At 43.1% G+C, this 24,764-nt stretch overlaps 1 protein-coding gene across 1 annotated transcript; it reads left to right on the top strand.

The window, feature by feature from the left end:
• The first annotated feature begins 10,285 nt into the window (after window positions 1-10,285).
• On the top strand, window positions 10,286-24,651 carry lonp1 (lon peptidase 1, mitochondrial). Its single transcript, XM_021604753.2, has 18 exons — window positions 10,286-10,937; window positions 11,650-11,738; window positions 12,119-12,238; window positions 12,370-12,652; window positions 14,548-14,609; window positions 14,893-15,022; window positions 15,232-15,315; window positions 15,511-15,731; window positions 16,119-16,257; window positions 16,429-16,607; window positions 16,731-16,818; window positions 16,958-17,080; window positions 18,507-18,623; window positions 19,603-19,743; window positions 20,150-20,315; window positions 21,990-22,216; window positions 22,482-22,646; window positions 23,999-24,651. Exons 1-18 carry the CDS (start codon window positions 10,377-10,379, stop codon window positions 24,146-24,148), a joined length of 3,045 nt encoding a protein of 1,014 aa, XP_021460428.2. The 5' UTR covers window positions 10,286-10,376; the 3' UTR covers window positions 24,149-24,651.
• The last annotated feature ends 113 nt before the right edge of the window (window positions 24,652-24,764 follow it).

Genomic DNA, 24,764 nt, shown 5'->3' with positions numbered 1-24,764 from the left:
TCTACCTGACTGCCTGCCTGCCTCCCTGTCTACATGTCTGCCTCCCTGTCTACATGTCTGCCTGTCTACCTGACTGCCTGCCTGCCTCCCTGTCTACATGTCTGCTTGCCTGCCAGCCTCCCTGTCTACATGTCTGCCTGTCCACCTGACTGCCTGCCTGCCTCCCTGTCTACATGTCTGCCTGCCTGCCTCCCTGTCTACATGTCTGCCTGTCTACCTGCCTGCCTCCCTGTTTTACCTGCTTCTCTGTCCGTCCGCCCGCCCGCCCGCCCGTCCGTCCGTCCGTCCGTCTGCCCGCCTGCCTGTATTCTCACCTCACTGATCTTTCGTAATAAGAAAATACCTGCCTGTCTACCTGCTTCCCTGTCTTCCTGCCTGTCTTCCTGTCTGTCCGTCCGTCCGTTCGTCCTGCCTGCCTGCCTGTATTCTCACCTCACTGATCTTCAAAGAGACCTGGGAACTGTGTTATGTTCCCCACCAAAGAGACCTGGGACCTGTGTTATGTTCCCCACCAAAGAGACCTGGGACCTGTGTTATGTTCTCCACCAAAGAGACCTGGGACCTGTGTTATGTTCTCCACCAAAGAGACCTGTGTTCCCCTCCACCAGCTGCCTGGGGTCTGATACTCTGATATGACACCGGGCTCACACATTTCCATCTGTGTCCCTCTTACTGTCAGTCAACAGCTGCATTTGAAGATTGCCAACTGTTCCGGCTGTAATTCAGATCCCATCACTTCCTTTGTTGATGGGAGTTTCAACAATCTTGGAATCGCTCTTTGATTCCCTCAAAGGATTCTCTAAGAGAACTCTAAAGGTTGTTTATGTTAGATGCACTCATAAACATACCTCTTGGGTGGGGGGGGGGGGTTACATTTTCAAACCCTTGTTTTCAGTTATTCTTAAAAATATATATTTTTACAAATTTAACTAGGCAAGTCAGTTATTATTTACAATGACCGCCCACTGGGGAACAGTGGGTTACCTGCCTTGTTCAGGGGTAGAACAACAGATTTTTACCTTGTAAGCTCAGGGATTCGATCTAGCAAATGTTCGGTTACCATCCCAACGCTCTAACCACTAGGCTACCTGCCACGCCTTAAAGCTTTATAGATATACCACTCTATTGAAGTGCTTTCATACACAAGCATGCCAGTAAGAGATTAGCCAATAAGCAGACTACTTTAATGAACTCATCTAGGGTAAATTTATGTTCTTCACTTAAGACCGACCCCCCCCCCCCCCTACTGTACTACATACCCATTCACTTCTAGCAGGTGCTGTCTCCAGTGAGGTCATCCTGTCTGAAACAGAGGAGGTGTTCTATAAGGTCGTATGGACACACTAAAACAATGCAGACTTTAATGAGTGGGTATTTACATATGCAGCTGCAGTCCTCTGTCAGTCTGTCTGGTATGGTTGACTGGACTGGGCTGATTCACTTATTTTTTTAGACTGTAATTGTTGGACCACTGTTACTTGTTGGTATAGAGCAGACCATGCACTATAATCATACTATCTAGATAGGATATTGTTTATTAAGCTGTTTCACAAAGTCTTGTTGTTGTTAATCACCTGACACACCTCAAACAAGATGATATTTGTGAAAAAGGAGAACAGTAACCCTATTGTAAGGTGTGTTGTATGTCGTTGTAAGGTGTGTTGTATGTCATTGTAAGGTGTGTTGTATGTCATTGTAAGGTGTGTTGTATGTCATTGTAAGGTGTGTTGTATGTCGTTGTAAGGTGTGTTGTATGTCGTTGTAAGGTGTGTTGTATGTCGTTGTAAGGTGTGTTGTATGTCGTTGTAAGGTGTGTTGTATGTCATTGTAAGGTGTGTTGTAAGGTGTGTTGTATGTCATTGTAAGGTGTGTTGTATGTCATTGTAAGGTGTGTTGTATGTCGTTGTAAGGTGTGTTGTATGTCGTTGTAAGGTGTGTTGTATGTCGTTGTAAGGTGTGTTGTATGTCGTTGTAAGGTGTGTTGTATGTCATTGTAAGGTGTGTTGTATGTCATTGTAAGGTGTGTTGTAAGGTGTGTTGTATGTCATTGTAAGGTGTGTTGTATGTCATTGTAAGGTGTGTTGTATATCGTTGTAAGGTGTGTTGTATGTCATTGTAAGGTGTGTTGTATGTCATTGTAAGGTGTGTTGTAAGGTGTGTTGTATGTCATTGTAAGGTGTGTTGTATGTCGTTGTAAGGTGTGTTGTATGTCATTGTAAGGTGTGTTGTATGTCATTGTAAGGTGTGTTGTAAGGTGTGTTGTATGTCATTGTAAGGTGTGTTGTATGTCGTTGTAAGGTGTGTTGTATGTCGTTGTAAGGTGTGTTGTATGTCGTTGTAAGGTGTGTTGTATGTCGTTGTAAGGTGTGTTGTAAGGTGTGTTGTATGTCATTGTAAGGTGTGTTGTATGTCGTTGTAAGGTGTGTTGTATGTCATTGTAAGGTGTGTTGTATGTCATTGTAAGGTGTGTTGTAAGGTGTGTTGTATGTCATTGTAAGGTGTGTTGTATGTCGTTGTAAGGTGTGTTGTATGTCGTTGTAAGGTGTGTTGTATGTCGTTGTAAGGTGTGTTGTATGTCGTTGTAAGGTGTGTTGTATGTCATTGTAAGGTGTCATTGTAAGGTGTGTTGTATGTCATTGTAAGGTGTGTTGTATGTCGTTGTAAGGTGTGTTGTATGTCGTTGTAAGGTGTGTTGTATGTCGTTGTAAGGTGTGTTGTATGTCATTGTAAGGTGTGTTGCATGTCGTTGTAAGGTGTGTTGTATGTCGTTGTAAGGTGTGTTGTATGTCGTTGTAAGGTGTGTTGTATGTCGTTGTAAGGTGTGTTGTATGTCGTTGTAAGGTGTGTTGTAAGGTGTGTTGTATGTCGTTGTAAGGTGTGTTGTATGTCGTTGTAAGGTGTGTTGTATGTCATTGTAAGGTGTGTTGTATGTCATTGTAAGATGTGTTGTATGTCATTGTAAGATGTGTTGTATGTCATTGTAAGGTGTGTTGTATATCATTGTAAGGTGTGTTGTATGTACCAAGACAATATCAAATTGTACCACCCTAAACCACGTGTTGCTCTGACTGACATGATGTGAGTTGTGATTTCCCTGCTGGATTTCAGGGCAGAAAATAATTTCATCAGCAAGGATAATCATAACATTTCGATGCCCTGCATTGAACTGGATTATAGCACTCCCTTGTGGTAAAGAAAGGTAGTGATTCATGAAGAAAAATGGACTTGTCTTTATTTGAGTAAATGACTGAGGGATCTTTGTTTCAATCAATGAATACATCAAGACAATAAAGACAATGATATTTGATGGAGGAACAAAATTATTGTAAAAAGTCACTTGAAAGCTTATTGGGCCAACCTATGCATGTTTGTACTTCAATGACAAAGTCTCTCAGACCATGAGAAACAAGATTCTCTGGTCTGATGAAACCAATATTGCATTTTTTGTAATTTCTTTTTTTAACTCTGTTTATTCAGTTTTACACACACACACACACACACACAGAGAGAGAGAGAGACAAGACAAAGCAATATAAATAATAATAATAACTAGAAAAAATAAAAAAAATAAAAATAGCTTTAAAGATACCATACTTTAGACAAGTTAAACACACCAGGCAGAAGGCTACAGAGGTTAAAGGGCAATCTATAGCACAGGGACAGAGCAAACACCTTACCATTGTTCCTGTAAACAGTCAAGGGATAAGGGTGGAGAAATGCAACCACTCACAGACAGTCATGGCCACAGACCGACCATCCACTGGACCAAAAATAACGTTTACAATGCTTTAAAATAAATAATTTTTTTTAATGATTATTCATGTAGGCGTGAACAAAATGTAAAAATAAATGGGAAAAACAAGCTCACACTTCAGTCTCTGCCCGGGCAAGATGAACAAGGCATCCGCGGATCACAATCAATAAGCACATGGACCTTAACGCCCCCCCCCCCCCCCCAGCAAAAACACAGAGAGAAGCTCCTCCAACCCTTAAGTCACAGGGGGGTCAAATACAGACTTATTTTAGTTTTAATTGGAATGCCATCAGAGGATGGACTGTTTAAAGTAAGACCGGAATGGAGCCCAAGCCTCATCAAACAGTTTGGGGTTCCAACGTGAATTGAATTGAATTTTTTCTAGTTTCAGAGAGCACAACACATCCCTCACCCAATATTTATAAGATGGGGGAGCTGCCATCTTCCAGTTCTGTAGTATTAGCCGTCTAGCTAAAAGAGTTGTATAAGCAACAGTGTCCGACTGGATTCTTGACAGGGGGGTACCCATTGGCAGTACTCCAAAAAGGGCTGTGAGGGGAGACGGATCTATAACAGTGTCATATATATCAGATGTGTCTAGTGCTAAAAGAGGACGAGTGCACCCTGTGCAGCACAGATTCCCAGGCGTCTTCCCCAAGTTCCTCCCCCAAATCCTTTTCCCATCGAGTCTTTAAAGGCACCAAAGAAGGGTTCTGTAAGTCATCAATGATTGCATATACATCTGAAATTGCGCCCCTAGGAAGCTTGTTCAGCTCCAAGATGCTCTCTATAGCTGTATTCGCAGGCCTATTGGGAAATCCAGGTGTGTTAGCTCTGACAAAGTTTCTAGTCTGGAGATAGCGGAAAAAGTGGGATTGGGGGAGGTTGAACTTTTCCTGCAGCTGAGAAAAAGAGGCAAATGTATCATCAAAGAATAATTGGGCTAGCGAGGAAAGGCCTAGTGAGTGCCAAATGCCAAATCATTCAAAGATGGAGGAAATCAAATGTTCTGATTGATTGGGCCTGATAGAGAAAAGCCTCGGAGGCTAAAGGCTAAACGGAACTGATTCCAAATTTTAAGAGACTGCTTTACAATTGGGTTGACACACCTTTTGCCTAGGGACACTGGGAGAGACGAGCACAGCACAGAAGAAAGTGCAGCAGGTTTACACGATTCAGACTCCATCTGGACCCAGAGTGGTCTAGAGCCAGTAGGATCACAATATTGAAATCTTTGGCCTGAATGCCAAGCGTCACGTCTGGAGGAAACCTGTCACCACCCCTACAGTGAAGCCTGGCGGTGGTGGCTGCGTCATGCTGTATATGGCAGCATCATGCTGTCTCTACCTTCTTGCCCTTTGTCTGTGCCCAATAATGCTTGTACCATGTTTTGTGCTCCTACCATGTTGTGCTGCTGCCATATTGTGTTGCTACCATGTTGCTGTCATGTTGTGTTGCTTCCGTGCAGTATTGTCATGTGTTGCTGCCATGCTACGTTGTTGTCTTAGGTCTCTCTTTATGTTGTGTTGTGTAGTCTCTCTTATCGTGATGTGTGTATTGTCCTATATTTTTATTTAATTTATTTACATTTTTAATCCCAGGCCCCGGCCCCACAGGAGGCCTTTTGGTAGGACGTCAATGTAAATAAGAATTTGTTCTGAGCTGACTTGCCTAGTTAAATAAAGGTTAAATAAATATGATAAAATGCAGGAGTGTCTTCAGGACAAGTCTCCCATTGTCCTTGAGTGGCCCAGCCAGAGCCTGGACTTGAACCTGATCAAACATCTCTGGAGAGACCTGGAAATAGCTGTGAAGCGACGCTCCCCATCCAACCTGACAGAGCTTAAGAGGATCAGCAGAGAAGAATGGGAGAAACTCCCCAAATACAGGTGTGCCAAGCTTGTAGCGTCATACCCAAGAAGACTTAAGGCTGTAATCGTTGCCAAAGGATCTTCAACAAAGTACTGAGGAAAGGTTCTGAATACTTACTGTATGTACAGTTGAAGTTGGAAGTTTACATTCACCTTATCCAAATACATTTAAAATCAGTTTTTCACAATTCCTGACATTTAATCCTAGTTAAAAGTTCCCTGTTTTAGATCAGTTAGGATCGCCACTTTATTTTAAGAATGTGAAATGTCAGAATAATAGTAGAGGGAATTATTTATTTCAGCTTTTATTTCTGTCATCACATTCCCAGTGGGTCAGAAGTTTACATACACTCAATTAGTATTTGTTAGCATTGCCTTTTAAATTGTTTAACTTGGGACAAACGTTTTGGGTAGCCTTCCACAAGCTTCCCACGATAAGTTGGGTGAATTTTGGTCCATTCCTCCTGACAGAGCTGGGGTAACTGAGTCAGGTTTGTAGGCCTCCTTGCTCGCACACGCTTTTTCAGTTCTGCCCACAATTTTTCTATGGGATTGAGGTCAGGGCTTTGTGATGGCCACTCCAATACCCTGACTTTGTTGTCCTTAAGCCATTTTTCCACAACTTTGGAAGTATGCTTGCGGTCATTGTCCATTTGGAAGACCCATTTGCGACCAAGCTTTAACTTCCTGACTGATGTCTTGAGATGTTGCTTCAATATATCCACATAATTGTGTTTCCTCATGATGCCATCTATTTTGTGAAGTGCACCAGTCCCTCCTGCAGCAAAGCACCCCCACAACATGATGCTGCCACCCCTGTGCTTCACGGTTGGGATGGTGTTCTTCGACTTGCAAGCCTCCCCCTTTTTCCTCCAAACATAACGATGGTCATTATGGCCAAACAGTTATATTTTTGTTTCATCGGACCAGAGGACATTTCTCCAAAAAGTACCATCTTTGCCCCCATGTGCAGTTGCAAACCGTAGTCTGTCTTTTTTATGGCTGTTTTGGAGCAGTGGCTTCTTCCTTGCTGAGCGGCCTTTCAGGTTATGTTGATATAGGACTCGTTTTACTGTGGATATAGATACATTTGTACCAGTTTCCTCCAACATCTTCACAAGATCCATTGCTGTTGTTCTGGGATTGATTTGCACTTTTCGCACCAAAGTACGTTCATCTTTAGGAGACAGAATGCGTCTCCTTCCTGAGCGGTATGACGGTTGCGTGGTCCCATGGTGTTTATACTTGCGTACTATTGTTTGTACAGATGAACGTGGTGCCCTCAGGCGTTTGGAAATTGCTCCCAAGGATGAACCAGACTTGTGGAGGTCTACAATTTTCTTTCTGAGGTCTTGGCTGATTTCTTTTGATTTTCCCATGATGTCAAGCAAAGAGGCACTGAGTTTGAAGGTAGGCCTTGAAATACATCCACAGGTACACCTCCAATTGACTCAAATGATGTCAATTAACCTATCAGAAGCTTCTAAAGCCATGACATAATTTTCTGAAATTTTCCAAGCTGTTTAAAGGCACAGTCAACTTAGTGTATGTAAACTTCTGACCCACTGGAATTGTGATACAGTGAATAGGTGAAATAATCTGTCTGAAAACATTTGATGGAAAAATTACTTGTGTCATGCACAAAGTAGATGTCCTAACCGACTTGCCAAAACTATAGTTTGTTCACAAGAAGTGTGTGGAGTGGTTGAAAAACGAGTTTTAATGACTCCAACCTAAGTGTTTGTAAACTTCCGACTTCAACTGTAAATGTGAAAATTCTGAACCAGTTTTTGCTTTGTCATTATGGTGGTATTGTGTGTAGATTGATGAGGTCGGGGGGGAACAATTTAATACATTGTAGAATAAGGCTGTAAACAAACAAAAGTTGGATAAGGTCAAGAGGTCTGAATACTTTCTGAAGGCACTGTACTGTATGAAACTGAGGTACAGGAACTGGTATTAGGATTGGTCCACTTAGAACAGCATCTATACCCACTACTGTTCAACCAGTATTTTACATTGAGAGAACATTATATGCCTCAACAACTTGGTTCAAATCGATAACTAAATGGTTTCATTAATTTTCCTTTATTTGCTCCACCCTGTGACCTGTAAATATGTGCATCATCTAACCTTCTATTTTTTTTGGCATAACCTCATTTTTTTTGTTGTCAATTAAGTTTCCAGTAACATTATGCTTTGCGTATGCTTTTTCACTTTGCAAACAGTGATGTCTATGAAACAATTAAATCTCAAAGAAATCATTTTAAAATAAGACTGTCAATTACGTTTATTGGATGGAGTATTCTCAGCCAGCATAAAGATAGAGTGGGATGGTGGTTGGAAGAGCGCGCTTGTTTGAAATGTACAAGCATAGCGCTAAGCTATTGATAAAGAAGAACATCAAGACCAAGCAGCTGCTTTTACAAGTGGGATACACTGTTGAGCGCTACATCCCGAGGGGTTCCTGCTGATTGTACTGTGATTGTGACAGACGGTTAAATTGGCGTCCCTTGAGAAGTCAAGAACAAGATGTATGTTAGGAGAAGTGCAGTATTATCATAAGGAGAAGCATACTTTGGATGACACGGATGAGGAATGGAGGGAAAAGGAGGTCTAAGAGAGAGAGACAGAGAGAGAGACAGAGAGAGAGAGACAGAGAGAGAGACAGAGAGAGAGAGAGAGAGAGAGACAGAAAGAGACAGAGAGAGAGAGAGACAGAGAGAGAGAGAGACAGAGAGAGAGAGAGAGAGGGGAAGTGGGTGAGCTTGAGTCGGTTAAAAATGGCAGGGAAAAGGGAGATGGTTTGTTAAAGAAGAATGGTAGAAAGTGTAAGCAGAGTGAGCTGAAGACAGGAAGAGAAATGGAAGTGAATGAGGGCGACGTATCTCTTGTGGTGAAGTTCTCGGAGCCCAGGGCTAGCACCGAGGGTCAGGATAAAGATGTGTCTGTGACAGTAGGATTGACGTTTTTGGGAAAAAGTGGACCCTTGCCTTTTTGGCTGATCCATTTGTGGTTTCAGGGTGAGTGAAAACAGAGCTGGGTGCTGTGGAATCGGTGAGGGTAACCAGAAGTCGTCTTGTGATAATTGTTTGTGTTTCTGCTGGTTATAGGGAGGAGGCACTCTGCGTTAAACGAATGGGGGCAATTGTTTTGTTCTCAAGGAAAGGGAGCCATTAAAATAAGTGATTACTGGGGTAGCGGTAAATGTAAAAGTTGACCAACTGAAGGGGAAGAATCTCTGTGTTTGTGATGCTTGCCGTTTGGTGCAACGCAGACAGGGTGGCGTGACTGGAGAAACACAAGAGTCGTCTGTTCTTTTGAGTTTTGTTGTTGTCTCTTTGTCCTACAAAGCGATGTTAGAATATATAAGTTATCCTGTGTGAGCTTTTGTGCCGAATACATTACGTTGTTACAGGTGCCAAGCTTATGGTTATGTGGCAACAGTGTGTAGGAGGTGTGAGAAGTGTGCAGAGGGGCATGAGAAAGGAATGTGTAGCATTGGGGAAAGTAGTGGTATGGGTAAACTGTCGGGGAGCCCATGGGGATCAGAAGTGTCCCGTGCGAGAGAGGCAGGTTTAGGTTTCCAGATTTAGAGTGGTGAGGAAGTTGCCATATGCTGAGGCAGTAAAGAAAGTAGAGGACGATGGGTCAAGGGGGAGGGATCCTGAGAGGAGTGGTGTGAGTAGTAGATCTGTACCAGTACAGAGGGATAAACCAACAAGTGATATATGTTTCAGTAATATTGGATTTTTAGCATTTATAGCAATGGTTGTCAACTATACTGCAGGGATGGAACGTAAGTCGCAGAAAATTGAGTTTGTGGTGGCAGCTGCAGAGAGGTATTTGGGTGTGTGGGACTTGACGTCAACGGGGTGTGTTAAGTGGTGGTGTCCCATCCTTTCAGGCTGTTGGCCAGAAGTATATTATTTTATCTAACTTGGCGAATCAGTTTAAGAACAAATTCTTATTTTCAATGACGGCATTCCCCGGCCAAACCCTAACGACACTGGGCTAATTGTGTGCTGCCCTATGGGGCTCCCAATCATTGCCAGTTGTGATACAGCCTGGAATCAAACCAGGGTCTGTGGCACCTCTAGCACTCAGATGCTGTGCCTTAGACCGCTGCGCCACTCAGTAGTCTTAAAGTAGCGCTAAATAGATTTAAATAGTAGGTAGTAGGGTGATGTTTTTTTTTATTATTATAATTTTTGGTGTGAATGTAGTGTTAGATGGCATGGTATTTGGGGTTTTTCAAGCAAAGTTTAAGGGAGTTGTACTCCAGTCTAGTAGGTGGCGGTAATGCAACATTTATTGGATGCCAACCGCCGTTAAACTTCATGGAAGAGGAAACACATGTTTGACGCTCATGTCAGGGAGCTTGTGTAAAAGGGGGTGGAGATTTATATAACTATTATTTCATTTATTTTTCATTGTATTCACAGGAATGTCCCTGTATTGATGTGTAATGTTGTTATTATTGTTGCAAAATATAAAACTTTTTAAAAACACTGCCGGAAGAAGGAAATGTGACGTATTAAACGGTTTCCACTTGATTGCACAGCCACAAAATTTACTATATCTTAACAACTTAATTTAAGGTTAGGAATAAGGATAGCAGTGTGGTTAAGGTTAACGTCAAGGTTAGGTTTAAAATCATATTTAAAGACGATACATTTTAGAAATGGGCGGGGTTTATGACTTTGTGGCTGTGGTAACGAGTGACGACAGTAGAAAGCCCGAGATTCAACATGGCCACTTACATGATAATGCTGGGTGCTTGCAAGCAGGCTTCTAAAAACGGCGCAATCTTGTCGAGAAATTACTCCAATATGTTTACAACGGGGACCGTGCGATCTCTCGTTAGCGAGTCATCTAACTGGACTGGAATGGTGGCCAAAAGATCTTATTCTACAAACGGTACGTTTAGGAAAACATTATGCAACGCCCGCTCTTGGAACGCTGTTACATCAATGACAGGAGCCGGGAGGCTAGCAAAGCTCAACCGATGGACAAGGGTCACCGGTTTTTATTCCGGGGAAAGAGCGATTCTCGGCTGCGGGGCTTCTACCAGCTACAACCAGATAAGATTGTTTGGCAACCGAGGCAGCGGCGCTGGCTTCTCGGGGGAAGACGGGTCGGAGAGCAGCGGGTCTGGGGGAGACGAGTCGGGGGGAGATGGAGGAACACCGTACAACTCCCCCCAGATGACAGCTCTCACCCCCATGCTGGTCCCTGAAGTGTTCCCCAACGTACCACTGATCGCCGTCAGTAGGAATCCGGTTTTCCCAAGGTTTATCAAAATTATCGAGGTAAGCAGCGCCGACTCATTAGACACAGAGGTCTCCCAAGGACACATCTGGATGATGCAATATTCAGAATGAGAAAATTCACTTATTTTGAATGACTAGTGTCTCTCTACCAGTGTGTCAACTTAAAGTTGCAACACTTAACTTTTTAGGAGACCTGACAAAACGCACATAGAAATGGGAGTTATAAATCTGTCATTCTCATTTAAAGCAAATCTAAAAGAGCTCTGTTCTATGATATTTCTATGATTCCTGTTTTTTTTTTTTTTTTGTTGCTTTACACCAGCTTCAAACAGCTGAAAATTCAATATTTTTGGTTATATAAAATACAATATTTTTGGTTATATAAAATATATCTCACAGCGGTTTAGATGGTACAATAATTCTCTACACTATACTTGCTTGTTTTGCCACATAAACTGAAATTAGGCAAACTATTAGAATTTTAGCAACAAGGAAATGGCAGAGCGATTCATGCATAGTGGGTCTTACATTGTAGTGCCTCCAATCTAAGTCTTGCATGGAATTGCATCATATTCAATGCTAGTACTGTATGTGGTCAGCGTTGCTGTAGATCTTTTCGATCTAACATCTTTTTTTTTTTTTAGGGGAATCATTTTGTTTTTGTTAATGCATTAGTTGCATTTTCTAACATCTTGTTGTTGTGCAAGTAAGCTAATCATTACACATATTGGGTGGTGTGTTTCATTTGTAGGTGAAGAACAAGGGGCTTATGGATCTTCTGAGGAGAAAAGTCCGACTTGCCCAACCGTATGCTGGAGTGTTCCTGAAGAAAGATGATGCGTAAGGGACATCTTTCTTCAACTGTAACCTCTACGGCCTGTGATGATAGCATTATAGCATTTATTTATTTTTTACATGTCAAAAATGATAACATGAAGCAGACCAAACTCTTTGGTTCTTTAAAAACCTGCTGTAACATTTTGTGTGCTATAGCTTGGAAAATAAATACATGTGACTCTGGATGACAACATAATGATTTCCAACATTAGGGCTGTTTTCCTAAAGAAGTTAAATCCACTTAGTTTTGTCTCACTTGCCACAATACTAAGGAGTATCGCGATACTGGTATCATCCTGGATCTAGTACTTGCCCTTTAGACAGCTCCTACTGTATTCTCTCTGTTGACATTCTCTCTCTCGTCTCTCTCTGGGGTTCTTCAGTAATGAGACTGATGTGGTGGAGAGTCTGGATGCCATCTACAACACAGGAACTTTTGTACAGATCCATGAGATGCAGGACCTTGGTGACAAGCTGAGGATGATTGTTATGGGCCACAGAAGGTAGGGGTGAAGAAGAAGAAAGAACTTACTATGCATGTTATGTTACCTTTTTGATATTTCATCTGTACAGTATGTGTTAGTGTCCATTGGAAACATACGCACTGTACGAAATACTCCTTTCTCTCTGGTAGAATCCGCATCACCAAGCAGATGGAGGTGGAGCCGGATGAGCCTGCCTCTGCTGCCTCTGAGTCTGCCTCTGTCACTGAACCAGGGAGCAAGCCCAATGTCTCACGCCGGAAGCCCAAGAGAAAAGAGCGTAAAGAGCCAGCGATCCTGGCCGAAACGATGGAGGAGAAGGTGCAGGAGACAGACCTGACAGTAGAGGCACTCCCACTGCCCTCCTCTGATATCCTCATGGTGGAGGTAGACAACGTGGTGCACCAACAGTTTGAGGTCTCAGAGGAAGTCAAGGTAGGCATTTGGATTCTACAGTGCCTTCGGAAAATACTCAGACCACTTAAATTCTATCACATTTGGTTACGTTAGTCTTATTCTAAAATTGATTAAATATACCTTTTTTTTCTCATCAATCAATTCACAATACCCCATAATGACAAAGCAAAAACAGATTTGTAGATTTATTGTTTTATTTTTTTCAAATTTAAAAACAGATACCTTATTTACATAAGTATTCAGACCCTTTGCTATGAGACTCTAAATTGATCTCAGGTGCATCCTGTTTCCATTGATCATCCTCAACATATTTCTACAACTTGATTGGAGTCCACCTGTGGTAAATTCAATTGATTGGACATGATTTGAAAGGCATGTACCTGTCTATATAAGTCCCACAGTTGACAGTGGATGTCAGAGCGGAAACCAAGCCATGAGGTTGAAGGAATTGTCCGTAGAGCTCCGAGACAGGATAGTGTTGAGGCACAGATCTGAAGAAGGGTACCAAAACAATTCTGCAGCATTGAAGGTCCCAAGAACACAGTGGCCTCCATCATTCTTAAATGGAAGAAGTTTGGAACCACCAAGACTCTTCTTAGAGGTGGCTGCCCGGCCAAACTGAGCAATCAGGGAAGAAGGGCCTTGGGTCAGGGATGTGTCCAAGAATTTGATTGTCACTCTGACGGAGCTTCAGAGTTCCTCTGTTGAGATGGGAGAAACTTCCAGAAGGACAACCGTCTCTGCAGCACTCCACCAATCAGGCCTTTATGGTAGAATGGCCAGACGGAAGCCACTTCTCAGTAAAAAGCACCTGACAGCCCACTTGGAGTTTGCCAAAAGGTACCTAAAGACTCTCAGACCATGAGAAACAAGATTCTCTGGTCTGATAAAATCAAGATTGAACTCTTTGGCCTGAATGTCGAACGTAATGTCTGCAGGAAACCTGGCACCATCCCTACGGTGAAGCATGGTGGTGGCAGTGTCATGCTGTGGGGATGTGCTCGTATTTCTTGGCCCAAGCAAATCTCCTTCTTATTGGTGTCCTTTAGTAGTGGTTTCTTTGCAGCAATTTGACCATGAAGGCCTGATTCTCGCAGTCTTCTCTGAACAGTTGATGTTGAGATGTCTGTTACTTGAACTCTGTGAAGCATTTATTTGGGCTGCAATTTCTGAGGCTGTTAACTAATGAACTTATCACCTGCAGCAGAGGTAACTCTGGGTCTTCCTTTCCTGTAGCGGTCCTCATGAGAGCCAGTTTCATCATAGCGTTTGATGGTTTTTGCGACTGCACGTCAAGAAACTTACAAAGTTCTTGACATTTTCCGGAATGACTGACCTTCATGTCTTAAAGTAATGATGGACTGTTGTTTCTCTTTGCTTATTATGGCAAGAACAGCTCAAATATGGACTATGTCTTTTACCAACTAGGGCTATCTTCTGTATACCACCCCTACCTTGTCACAACACAACTGATTGGCTCAAACGCATTAAGGCAGGAAAGAAATTCCACAAATTAACAAGGCACCCCTGTTAATTGAAATGTATTCCAGGTGACTACCTCATGAAGCTGGTTGAGAGAATGTCAAGGGTGTGCAAAGCTGTTATCAAGGCAAAGGGTGGCTACTTTGAAGAATCTCAAATATTATTTTGATTTGATTAACACTTTTGGTTACTACATGATTCCATATGTGTTATTTCATAGTTTTGATGTCTTCACTATTATTCCACAATGTAGAAAATAGTCAAAATAAAGAAAAACCCTGGAATGAGTAGGTGTGTCCAAACTTTTGACTGGTACTGTATATAATTCATTTATAAGTCCGAAAATGGTTTTTAGCAACTGCAGATTTCCCCATTAACCACGCATTGTAGCGTGATGCCTTGATAACAGAGTGCATTTGCTTTGTTTGAAGGCCCTGACGGCAGAGATCGTGAAGACCATCCGTGACATCATCGCCCTTAATCCACTTTACAGGTAATGACATCCTTTCTTTACAAATGCATAATTGTCATTCAAAATACCTAGGAAAGTGATGTCTCTTCCATTGTCTAGATGGTGGTAATTATGAATGCATCAATAGTCCAGAACTCGTATGTTTGTTTTTGTTTTTTTGAATGACTGAATGTTACTGACTATTTAAGGTTTTACTTCAAATGCCCACACATGTTTCAGCCTCCTCCCCCTTTTCTTTTAATACACGAGAGTGTCAAATGACTAACATGTAATTGTGTGTGTGTGTGTGTGTGTGTGCGTGCAGAGAGTCTGTTCTTCAGATGATGCAGGCTGGGCAGAGAGTAGTGGACAACCCCATCTATCTGAGTGACATGGGAGCCGCTCTCACAGGGGCCGAGTCACACGAGCTGCAGGACGTCCTGGAAGAGACCAATGTAAGTGGACAGGGATTGTCCTCACTAACAAACATGATCAGTTCTTTACAATTTATTATTATTTTTATCCCTTTTTCTCTCCATGGATGTTCAAGCTAAAAAAAAAAATAAGAGATTACCCATAAGTAGATTGTCAATATAATATTCTTTGTGCTTTAAAAAAAATATATATATATATATTTTTTTTCAATAACTCACTCTCTCCTCAGATTCCCAAACGTCTCTACAAGGCTTTATCACTTCTGAAGAAAGAATACGAGCTGAGTAAGCTGCAGCAACGTCTCGGCAGGGAGGTAAAGTAACGCTGTCCTCTTTACACTATTTTGAGATGTACAGTATCTCTTCAAAAACCACCATTACCTCAAACTCTTTGCAAAAATGTAATGACACATTGTACAGTAAAATAGTAACTTAAATGAATGACGAAGATGGTCCGGACAGCCACCAATCCAGTATGACGACTTTCCCCGTTCCTAATTCTCTGTCAGGTGGAGGAGAAGATCAAGTTGACCCACAGGAAGTACCTGCTCCAGGAGCAGCTGAAGATCATTAAGAAGGAGCTGGGCCTGGAGAAGGAGGACAAGGATGCCATAGAGGAGAAGTTCAGGGAGAGGCTGAAGGAGCGCACCGTGCCCCAACACATCATGGACGTCATCAACGAGGAGCTAAACAAACTCGGCCTGCTGGACAACCACTCCTCAGAGTTCAAGTCAGTCCCTGATCCCCAAATCAACCCCTAGTCCATCCCTGCCCCCTGGATGTGGAGATCTGAGTGGATTGGATAGGTGTACTGTAAGCAATATGGCGACAATTCCACCTGGCCTATCAGAGGGCAAAATAAAGCTCTTACCATACTGCTTAAACCTATCCAATCCTCACAGATCTATATGTAAGTGCTGTGTGGGTAGGGGCTAGGTGTTGATTTGGGAATCAGGGACTGACCTCAGCATCTGCCTCACCTTTGAACTATCACTTAGAAAGAGCATATTTATTTTGTTACATCTCTCCTATTTTATACAAACTAAATAAAAATAAACTATTGAACAAGTACCTAATGAACATGCCTCTTGTATTAAACTGTTGGTTCTGTGTGCAGTGTGACCAGGAACTATCTGGACTGGCTGACCTCGATGCCCTGGGGAACTAATAGTGAGGAGAACCTGGAACTCAAACGGGCCAAAGAGGTGCTGGAGGAAGACCATTATGGGATGGACGATGTCAAGAAACGCATTCTGGTGAGAGAATTGTACTGTGGGATCACCATGGTTACAATCCGACTAGTGGTTGACGGTTGGACTTGTGGATGTGAAAAATCTAATCTGTTGGGCGACTATTAACTTTTTTATTAAAGTAAATACAAAGTTTCCTCTTGACCTCACCCAATCTTCCTCTCTTTCTTCCTGCAGGAGTTTATTGCGGTGAGTCAGCTGAGAGGCTCGACCCAGGGAAAGATCCTGTGTTTCTATGGTCCTCCTGGTGTGGGGAAGACCAGTATCGCCCGCTCCATCGCCAGAGCACTCAACCGAGAGTATTTCCGCTTCAGTGTTGGTGGAATGACCGATGTCGCTGAAATCAAAGGACACAGGTATGAGGCACGAATCAGCTGCTGTTCATTGCTCAATACATCCATTCTGTTAGCATTCACGTTCTATACAATCCAACGTTGAGAGTAACTAATTATTTACTGTACTTTTGTGTTTGTTTTCAGGAGAACATATGTGGGAGCCATGCCTGGAAAAATCATTCAATGCCTCAAGAAGACAAAGACAGAAAACCCACTGGTCCTTATTGACGAGGTGAATAATACATGCTATGTAGTCCCCTCTAGCTCTTATTTGGCTGACAGAAATGTAGTTTCATGCGTTTTGTTTGTATTATCGGTGAACTCGGTGATCGACTGTTCTGCCTTTTTTTTATTTTTTTTTATTCTTGCAGGTTGACAAGATAGGTCGTGGTTACCAAGGCGACCCGTCCTCAGCTCTGCTGGAGCTTCTGGACCCGGAGCAGAACTTCAACTTCCTGGATCACTACCTGGATGTGCCTGTTGACCTGTCCAAGGTAGGTGGGCACACCTGTTAGGATGGACCTGTCCAAGGTAGGTGGACACACCTGTTAGGATGGACCTGTCCAAGGTAGGTGGACACACCTGTTAGGATGGACCTGTCCAAGGTAGGTGGACACACCTGTTAGGCTGGACACACTTGTTAGGATGGACACACTTGTTAGGATGGACCTGTCCAAGGTAGGTGGACGCACTTGTTAGGCTGGACACACCTGTTAGGATGGACACACTTGTTAGGATGGACACACTTGTTAGGATGGACCTGTCCAAGGTAGGTGGACGCACTTGTTAGGCTGGACACACTTGTTAGGATGGACACACTTGTTAGGATGGACACACTTGTTAGGATGGACCTGTCCAAGGTAGGTGGACACACTTGTTAGGCTGGACACACCTGTTAGGATGGACCTGTCCAAAGTAGGTGGACATACCTGTTAGGCTGGACACACCTGTTAGGCTGGACACACCTGTTAGGCTGGACACACCTGTTAGGCTGGACACACCTGTTAGGATGGACACACCTGTTAGGCTGGACACACCTGTTAGGATGGACACACCTGTTAGGCTGGACACACCTGTTAGGCTGGACACACCTGTTAGGCTGGACACACCTGTTAGGATGGACACACTTGTTAGGATGGACACACCTGTTAGGATGGACCTGTCCAAGGTAGGTGGACACACCTGTTAGGCTGGACACACCTGTTAGGCTGGACACACCTGTTAGGATGGACACTTGTTAGGATGGACGCACTTGTTAGGCTGGACACACCTGTTAGGCTGGACACACCTGTTAGGCTGGACACACCTGTTAGGATGGACACACCTGTTAGGCTGGACACACCTGTTAGGATGGACACACCTGTTAGGATGGACCTGTCCAAGGTAGGTGGACACACCTGTTAGGATGGACCTGTCCAAGGTAGGTAGACACACCTGTTAGGATGGACCTGTCCAAGGTAGGTGGACACACCTGTTAGGATGGACCTGTCCAAGGTAGGTGGACACACCTGTTAGGATGGACCTGTCCAAGGTAGGTAGACACACCTGTTAGGATGGACCTGTCCAAGGTAGGTAGACACACCTGTTAGGATGGACCTGTCCAAGGTAGATGGACACACCTGTTAGGCTGGACACACCTGTTAGGATGGACCTGTCCAAGGTAGGTGGACACACCTGTTAGGCTGGACACACCTGTTAGGATGAACCTGTCCAAGGTAGGTGGACACACCTGTTAGGCTGGACACACCTGTTAGAATGGACCTGTCCAAGGTAGGTGGACACACCTGTTAGGATGGACACACCTGTTAGGATGGACCTGTCCCTGGAGGGATTTGAGGTGTCCAGACTCTTACAGCCCAGCACTAATAATGAATAGGTCCTGTTCTTGAATCTAACCGTTTGTGTCCTTGTTCTCTCCAGGTTCTGTTTATCTGCACCGCCAATGTGACTGACACCATCCCAGAGCCCCTCAGAGACCGTATGGAGATGATCAACGTGTCTGGATATGTGGCCCAAGAGAAACTAGCCATCGCTGAGGTAATGTGTCATCACACAAGATTCAATCGGAGGGTCAACAAACATGATTTAACAAAACACCCACTCCGTCTTACAGCAAACATTGGCTCATTTAACATGTTTCCGTCCAAACATTTTTATGCGAGTAAAGTACCTGTGAGATATAAAAAGGCCTGATGGAAACAATTTGTTGGTAACTTTTCCTTAAAACGTTTCCAATGCCATTTGTCACATGATCTATTTCATCGACCCAAATAATGATCCACCCTTTAACCACCACCATGTTTGACGGGTGGATATTATTTTGGGTCGATGAAATAGATCTTGCGACAAATGGCATTGGAAACATTTATTTATTCTATTGCTCAATATTTGATAAAAGTAAACTGCAGTCATGCGACAATGCTTGGTCCCGGGCTCCTCCCCCTAGGTCCCGAGCTCCTCCCCCTAGGTCCTGAGCTCCTCCCCCTAGGTCCCGAGCTCCTCCCCCCAGGTCCCAAGCTCCTCCCCCATCGGTCCCGAGCTCCTCCCCCTAGGTCCCGAGCTCCTCCCCCTCGGTCCCGGAAAATCTTGAACAGTTTATTAGCTTCAGATGATTTCAAGTTATGATGAACGTCACAGGGTGGTGAAAATGCACGGTGATGATGAGTTTGACTCTATAATCATGCTGGTGACACGATGATTGGTGCTTGGCTGCCAATTTAACCAATAAAACCAGTATGGGCAAATTTGCTATTTATCGCAAGACTTGTGGCAAAACTATCAACAGAGCTGAAAATGGGAGGATAACATTTTAAATGAAAAGTTACACTTTTTAATCACAACAAGCCAGTTTAGTGGAATTCTGTTGGTAAAATTAGCATATTTTTTTGTGTGAATATTAGCATATGAAAATCTTTTGACAAATGGATGGATGACCTAGCTATTGGAGGTATCTCCATCTGATCGTGTCTCTGTCTCTCTCACTCACACACTTTCTCTCACTCTCACTAACTAACAGAAGTACCTGGTACCTCAGTTGCGTACTCAATGTGGACTGACTGAGGATACGACCAACATCTCCCCAGAGGCTCTGAACCTTCTCATCAGACAGTACTGCAGAGAAAGTGGAGTCAGGAACCTACAGAAACAAGTGGAGAAGGTTAGGCCAAACGTCACCTTCTGACTGCATGTATTAGTGGCAAGTCTATATCACTGCCAAAGGTGCTTCAACAAAGTCATGAGTAAAGGGTTTGAATACTTATGTATGTTTTGTTTATATATATTTTACATTTGCATACAATTCTGAAAACCTGTTTTCACTTTGTCATTATGGGGTATTGTGTGTAGATGAGGGAAAAAACAATATTTTAAGAATAAGGTTGTAACGTAACAAAATATGGAAAAGGTTAGGGGTCTGAATACTTTCAGAATGCACCGTATACACTATGGGGTTAATCTTGACTTTTGAAGTCTCATTTTCACTCATTCGATTTAAGTGGAAATTAGGATTCCCCCCTATGAAAGGGAATAATTTGACTTTAGGATGTTTTTAATTATGTATCCAGGTGTTCCGGAAAGTGGCGTTCCGTATCGTGAGTGGAGAGGAGACTGCGGTCCAGGTTACCCCTGACAACCTGCAGGATTACGTCGGCAAGCCCATCTTCACTGTGGATAGGATGTATGATGTCACACCGCCTGGTGTTGTCATGGGCCTGGCATGGACAGCCATGGGTAAGAATGACCTAGAGATGTAGAAGAGAGGTGTGTTTTACAACCAGCATTATGCATCGACAACAACACAAACACCGCTCTGATCTTAACCCTCTGGAATGTAAACCTGGGGATCATTTAGCTATTTGATTTAGAATTTTCAACATTGTAGAATAATAGTGAAGACAACTATGAAATCGCACATATGGAATCTTGTAGTAACCCAAAAAAAGTGTTAAACAAATCAAAATATATTTTATATTTGAGATTATTCAAATTAGCCACCCTTTGCCTTGATGACAGCTTTGCACACTCTTGGCATTCTCTCAAATAGCTTCACCTGGAATGCTTTTCCAACAGTCTTGAAGGAGTTCCCACATATGCTGAGCATTTGTTGGCTGCTTTAGCTTCACTCTGCAGTTCAAACCATCTCATTTGGGTTGAGGTCAGGTAATTGTGGCGGCCAGGTCATCTGATGAAGCACTCTATCACTCTCCTTCTTGGTCAAATAGCCCTTACACAGCATGAAGGTGTGTTGGGTCATTATCCTGTTGAAAAACAAATGATGGACCCACTAAGCGCAAAACAGATTGGGTGGTGTATCGCTGCAGAATTTTGTGGTAGCCATGCTGGTTAAGGGTGCCTTGAATTCTAAATAAATCACAGAGAGTGTACCAGCAAAACACCACCACGCTTCACAGTGAGAACCACACTTACGGAGATCATCCGTTCACCTACTCTGTGTCTCACAAACACGGCGGTTGGAACCAAAAATCTCTCATTTGGACTCATCATTAGACCAAACGACAGTTTCCACCAGTCTAATTTCCATTGCTCGGCCCAAGCAAGTCTCTTCTTATTGTTGTCTTTTAGTAGTGGTTTCTTTGGGCCTGATTCACGCAGTCTCCTCTGAACAGTTGATGTTGAGATGCGTCTGTTACTTGAACTCTGAAGCATTTATTTGGGCTGCAATCTGAGGTGGAGTTAACTGTGATGAACTTATCTTATGCAGCAGAGGTATCTCTGGGTCTTCCTTTCTTTTGGCGGTCCTCATGAGAGCCAGTTTCATCATAGCGCTTGATGGTTTTTGCAACTGCACTTGAAGAAACATAAGAAATTCCTGACATTTTGAGGAATGACTGACCTTCATGTCTTAAAGTGATGATTGGCTGTTGTTTTTCTTTTACCTATTTCAGCTGTTCTTGCCCTAATATGGACTTGGTCTTTTACCATCTCCATCATGCATCTTCTGTATACCACCCCTACCATGTCACAACACAACTGAATGGCTCTAACACATTTAACACGGAAAGAAATTCCACAAATGAACGTTTAACCAGGCGCACACACACATGTTAATTGAAATGCATTCCAGGTGACTACCTCATGAAGCTGGTTGAGAGAATGCCAAGAGTGTGCAAAGCTGTCAAGGCGAATGGTGGCTACTTTGAATATTCATCACTTTTTTTTGTTGGTTATAAAAAAAAATGTGTGTCTCCTGGTCTGACAAACAGTTCTGCCGCTGTGGATGCACAGAGCTGACATCGGCGGATACAGTGGATTGAGATGCAGCCCATGCAGATATCTCTATCTTAAACAGATGTATTTTTGACAGGGGATTTTTATATTATGCTAATTAGATTTAGCGGACATCGCCTCCTAAAGGGGTTGTTAAAGTCCATCTCTCCTCTCCAGGTGGCACCACGCTGTTCATCGAGACGTCCCTGAGACGGCCGCGGGACACTGGGGGTAAGGATAAGGACGGCCCCAGGGACGGGTCCCTGGAGGTCACAGGGCAGCTGGGAGATGTGATGAAGGAGAGCTCTAAGATCGCCAGTACCTTCGCCAGGACTTTCCTCATGAAGCAACAGCCGGACAACGACTTTTTCTCTGGCGCCCACCTCCATTTGCACGTCCCCGAGGTAAAGGTTGATGACATGACACTGTCCTCACAGACAGCATTTAAAAAAATAATAATAATAATGTGTGTCTTGTATACTATACCCGTTCCGTACAAACTGGCAGTTTGGTGTTTTTCCATCGATGTCCACATTTCAACCAACCATTGTAATCTGATCTCTTTAATCACTCACCGTATTACAGTTTTCTATGAAACGGGACCTTGGTTGTACCAAACAAACAGTTTCTCCTCCTCTCTCCCTGTACGGCTGCTGTGGTTATCGACAGGGTGCTACTCCCAAGGACGGCCCCAGTGCCGGCTGCACCATCGTCACGGCCCTGCTGTCCCTGGCCACCAACACGCCAGTGCGGGAGAACGTGGCCATGACTGGAGAGGTGTCCCTGACCGGAAAGATCCTGCCTGTGGGAGGCATCAAGGAGAAGACCATTGCTGTGAGTCACGTCACTCTTAATAACACCGTTTTAGTTATCTGGGAGCTTAATTTTTTTATGAGAAAGAGAACTAAATGTAGTTCAAGTAGGCTGATCCTTTACATATTGTATTACTATTAAAAATCATAACTTTTGAGGTGAGACAATGGTTTCATAACATTAAGGGGCGGCAGGGTAGCCTTGTGGTTAGAGCGTTAGTGTTGGACTAGTAACCGGAAGGTTGCAAGTTCAAAACCCCCGAGCTGACATGGTACAAATCTGTCGTTCTGCCCCTGAACAAGGCAGTTAACCCACTGTTCCTAGGCCGTCCATTGAAAGTAAGAATTTGTTCTTAACTGACTTGCCTAGTAAAATAAAGGTTAAATAAATAAATAAACATACAGAAGACGCCTTTAATTTTATTGCTAATTCCTGCAGAAGCTACTGGTAAAACGGATATGCAAACGATATGTTTTTGCATATGACATTCATGTTTAATTTATAGTTACATTTTAGAGGTGGCAGGGTCTGGCGTATGGTTGTGTATGGAAGAGCTCATGTTCTGAAACTTATCTGAACTTTTATTATACTGAACAAAAATATAAAAGCAACAATTTTACTGTGTTATAGTTCATATAAGGAAATCCTGTCAATTTAAATAAATTTAATTGGGCCATAATCTATGGATTTCACACGACTGGGCAGGGGTGTAGCCATGGCTGGGTATAGGCCCACCTACTGGGGAGCCAGGTCCAGCCAATCAGAATACGTTTTTACCCACTAAAGGGCTTAATTACATACAGAAATACTCCTCAGTTTCATCCGCTGTCCAGTTGGCTGGTCTAAGATCCCGCAGGTTAAGAAGCCAGATGTGGAGGTCCTGGGTTGGCGTGGCTTCACATGGTCTGTGGTTGTGGGTATAGATGTACTGCCAAATTCTCTAAAATGACGTTGGAGGCGGCTTATGGTAGAGGACTGAACATTAAATTCTCTGACAACAGCTTTGGTGGACATTACGGTTGTTGGCATGTCAATTGCATGCTCCTTCAAAACTTGAGACATCTGTGGCATTGTAGAGTGGCCTTTTATTGACCCCAGCACAAGATGCACCGGTGTAATGATCATGCTGTTCAATCAGCTTCTTGATATGCCACACCTGTCAGGTAGGTGGATTATCTTGGCAAAGGAGAAATTATCTCTAACAGGTATGTACAAAAAAAAAAGTGGGAAGCTTTTTATGGATATGGAACATTTCTGGGATATTTTATTTCAGCTCGTGAAACATCGGACCAACACAAATGTCGCGTTTTATATTTGTGTAGTTTTAGTACCAGTGACATAATGAATATTGAACATTCCTCCCTTATCTCCAGGCAAAGCGTGCAGGAGTGACCTGCATGATCTTACCAGCAGAGAACAAGAAGGACTTCTCTGACCTGCCGGAGTTCATCACAGAGGGCCTGGAGGTTCACTTTGTGGATCATTACAGCAAGATGTACCCCATAGTCTTTCCACAACAATGAACACTGAATTATGACTCTATGAAACTGGCACCTGAGCTGCTACCAGTGTTGGGGACAATTCAGGAAGAACAATGAAATTCCAATTCTCTTCAATGTGGAGAATGTTGAATTGTAATTTGTTTTACTTTAAGAATTGAAATGGAAATCACCCCAACCCAGATGGATACAAGTTAGATCAGACATCCTGAACTATGAAAGCAGATTTTTCTTATTTGGTTGTACATTCTCACCTGTTGTTAAAAGCCCCACGTCTGACCGTGTGAGACAGCTGTGTCATGAGAGCGGAACTTTAGATAATTGTATGCATATCTATCATGTATTAGAGGGACATTTGAGGTCTAAGTTGCATTTCTAATTACTGATGTTCAACCCTTAACCCCCCAATCAGATGGGTCATGTCGCTGCTACGCAGCCTAGACTATTTGACCAAATTTTGCATGTAACTACTGATAAAACTTGCATATTATAACTTTACTTTTTTTATAAAGTTTATTCCCACTTGATCAATGGTTTCATGACGCCTATTTCTACAGCAAGTACACAGGCTACTTACTGGTAAGACTATTGGCTAGCCCATCATTGGCATGTCTAAAAATGCAGATGACCGCTCATGGCA

This window comes from Oncorhynchus mykiss, chromosome 5, assembly GCF_013265735.2.
Source record: "Oncorhynchus mykiss isolate Arlee chromosome 5, USDA_OmykA_1.1, whole genome shotgun sequence".
In the NCBI taxonomy this organism is placed as follows: domain Eukaryota; kingdom Metazoa; phylum Chordata; class Actinopteri; order Salmoniformes; family Salmonidae; genus Oncorhynchus; species Oncorhynchus mykiss.
This window is presented reverse-complemented; position numbering and strand designations above follow the sequence as displayed.